General features: G+C 49.2%; 1 protein-coding gene across 2 annotated transcripts in view; it reads right to left on the bottom strand.

Moving 5' to 3' along the window:
* Gsap (gamma-secretase activating protein) overlaps positions 1-2,521 on the bottom strand; it is a 100,110-nt gene that overhangs the window by 8,736 nt on the left and 88,853 nt on the right. For both annotated transcript variants that reach the window (XM_021191143.2, XM_029535591.1), the window contains 2 exons: positions 1,298-1,368; positions 755-849 (listed from right to left, as the gene is read on the bottom strand). In XM_021191143.2, coding sequence (XP_021046802.1) covers positions 755-849; positions 1,298-1,368 — 166 coding nt within the window. The remainder of the gene's footprint in view (positions 1-754; positions 850-1,297; positions 1,369-2,521) is intronic.

Below are 2,521 nucleotides of genomic sequence, written 5' to 3'. Positions count from 1 at the left end.
AGAGAAAGAAATCTGGAAAGCTGTCTCGAGTAAAATATAGGCCATCAGCTTGTAACCCAAGATTTGACATCAAGTCCTTTGTTTTTTGCCTCTCTCACCACCCCTTCTCCCAGGAACCCCTCTTCAAGCTGAGGCTGGTCCTTGGCAACATAGTAAACACAAGGCAGATGGTTATGGCAAACAGGAGCTTGTGTATTTCTTACATCAAATACTGATGGACTTCTGTAACCATCATCCTATGCCACTCCCACTGGTGTTTGTAACTGCTTTCATTTCTCGTATGTTACCTGGCATGAAATGGTTACTCCCCACATTCATGGACTGATCTGACAAGTGACCACATACATGAGTACATGAGTAGCTGTGCACACACACATGATTACATGAGTAGCTGTGCACACACGGTAAGGGTTCTGTGAAGCCCTGATACCTGACCCGGCCCCATCCCCCCTTGGTGTTTGCCTTCAAGCCTCTCCGGACAATAAAGTATGAAACTACCAGAGAAAGTTCCCAGGAGCAACACCATTGGTGCACGTTCAGCTAGACATGCGCATGAGAACTGGCTGGAACCGCCTTCTGGAGCTGGCAACAGGAGTTTAGTAGTCAGGGGAGGCCTGGCTAACAGAGACCAACCTCAAGACCAACTTGTTGTTGACACACGGGTGCCATCTCCGAAGTTCAGAGCTACTGTCTGTCCAGAGGCCATGTGAAAAACAAACTTATTACAGCAAATGATAGGAGACCTTAGACTCACCAGGAGGCAGAGGCAGACACAAACTGCTAGCAGCATCCAAAATCCTGGTCATGAGATGAAAGACTTCAAAATCTGCAGCACTGCAATGGCTATTGCTGAGTTAAAAACAACCAAGAAGTATGTTAGCCAAACACCCTGCTGGTCCTGAAGAGTGGCTCTACGTGGCTCTACGCACCACAGAGAGATCCTGTGACGTGCTATACCCTGGGGAAAGACTCACAAATGAGAGACTGGCCAACAGCCAAAAGTGCAGAATCTCACACCATACTCAGTAGTCTTATAAGTTATAAGTTATACTCATGGAGATTTCCGTCCTTGGAAATGGTGGGCTTGTGTGTCTCTCCCTCTCCTCAACCATGTGCCACAGAGGACAGCTGAAGTAACCTTGAATTCTGAGTATAAGACTAAGGCAGATGGTTCTGGGGCCCGTGAGAACTGCTGTGGACTAAGGTTTCAAAGGGGCTTTGGTAGAACGGGTGCTCATCAGAGTCACTATAGCTCTCTGCACACTGTGATGAAGGAGACCGAAAAATACTTGCGTACAGGTGGGGAACCAAAGGATGCACACTGTGTTTCCTCCAACTGGTTTCCAGCAAGCACCAAATGAGATCCAGCTAGAGGGAAAGAGGATCCATGAAACACAGCCCCCACCCTTCCCCCTTAAGGCCCTCCCAGCTGTCCCCTGAAGCTCTGGACTACACATCCATCACAGTTGGCCTTCAGGCTGTGGCCAGGCCCACTATGCAACTAGCCTTTCTGCAAGTAGTTCCAAGGCACTGAAATCACAAATGGAAAGACTAGAAATGTGCCCCCACTATAACAGAGTACCCTCTGTCCACTGAGTGGCTAACTGGCTCCACCATTCACACTGACAGACTCTCACCCATCAGTGAAGGTCAAATGTCAGGGTGTAGCTGCCAGCCTGCCATACTGCCAGGGCTGGGACCAGCAAGGGTGAAGAAAGGTGGCAGAGCAGCCTGGAGTCATGTACAGGAGTGGTGGGAAAGGATGGCATCGGGGCCAGGTTCTGTGGAGCTGTGCCACCCTACCAAGTTACCTCCTCTCCAAATCTCCATGTCTTTTCCTGTGAGATGGAGGCAAATTCATTCACAGGGCTGCTGTAAAAAGTCACTTCCTGGAACCAGCGCTCAACAAACCACACTATACTCACCCAAACCAGACTCCGTTTGGGACTTTATCTAGAAACCTAATCTAATTTCACAAGTATGTCAGCAGTAGGGAAGTTTCCACAAGGCTGTCCACCATAGGCCAGTGCACCCACAAGCATGTAGATTAAGAGCAGGAAGCAAGGCAGGAAGAAGCCCCATGCACAGCCAAACACTGTCCTCGGCGATGCAGGTGACTGAAAGCAAGCTACATGTGGAAAATATCATTAAGCTCTATGGCAACATATTTCCATACAGACTGCCTAGCCACACTCTTTAGGGAGGCACAAGAGGCATGACTGGTTGCAACTTGGCAAGCTGGGAAAGTCAGGGGCACAGCACGGGCATCATCTGTAGACCTCTGGGCTCTAGGAGTCAGCACAAAGTCATGTGCAAGCCTGCGTGTGATTAGGTAGCGTGAGGAAGAATGCCAGGATGGAAAGTCTCGACACTTTAGAAGGTGAAACAAAGTCAGCAGAAAGAGACTCTTTTAAGATATGGGGGTCAAGAGGCAGGCAGATTTCTGAGTTCGAGGCCATCCTGGTCTACAGAGTGAGTTCCAGGACAGCCAGGGCTACACAGAGAAACCCTGTCTCGAAAA

This window comes from Mus pahari, chromosome 2 (genome assembly GCF_900095145.1).
Source record: "Mus pahari chromosome 2, PAHARI_EIJ_v1.1, whole genome shotgun sequence".
NCBI classification, from domain to species: Eukaryota; Metazoa; Chordata; class Mammalia; order Rodentia; family Muridae; genus Mus; species Mus pahari.
This window is presented reverse-complemented; position numbering and strand designations above follow the sequence as displayed.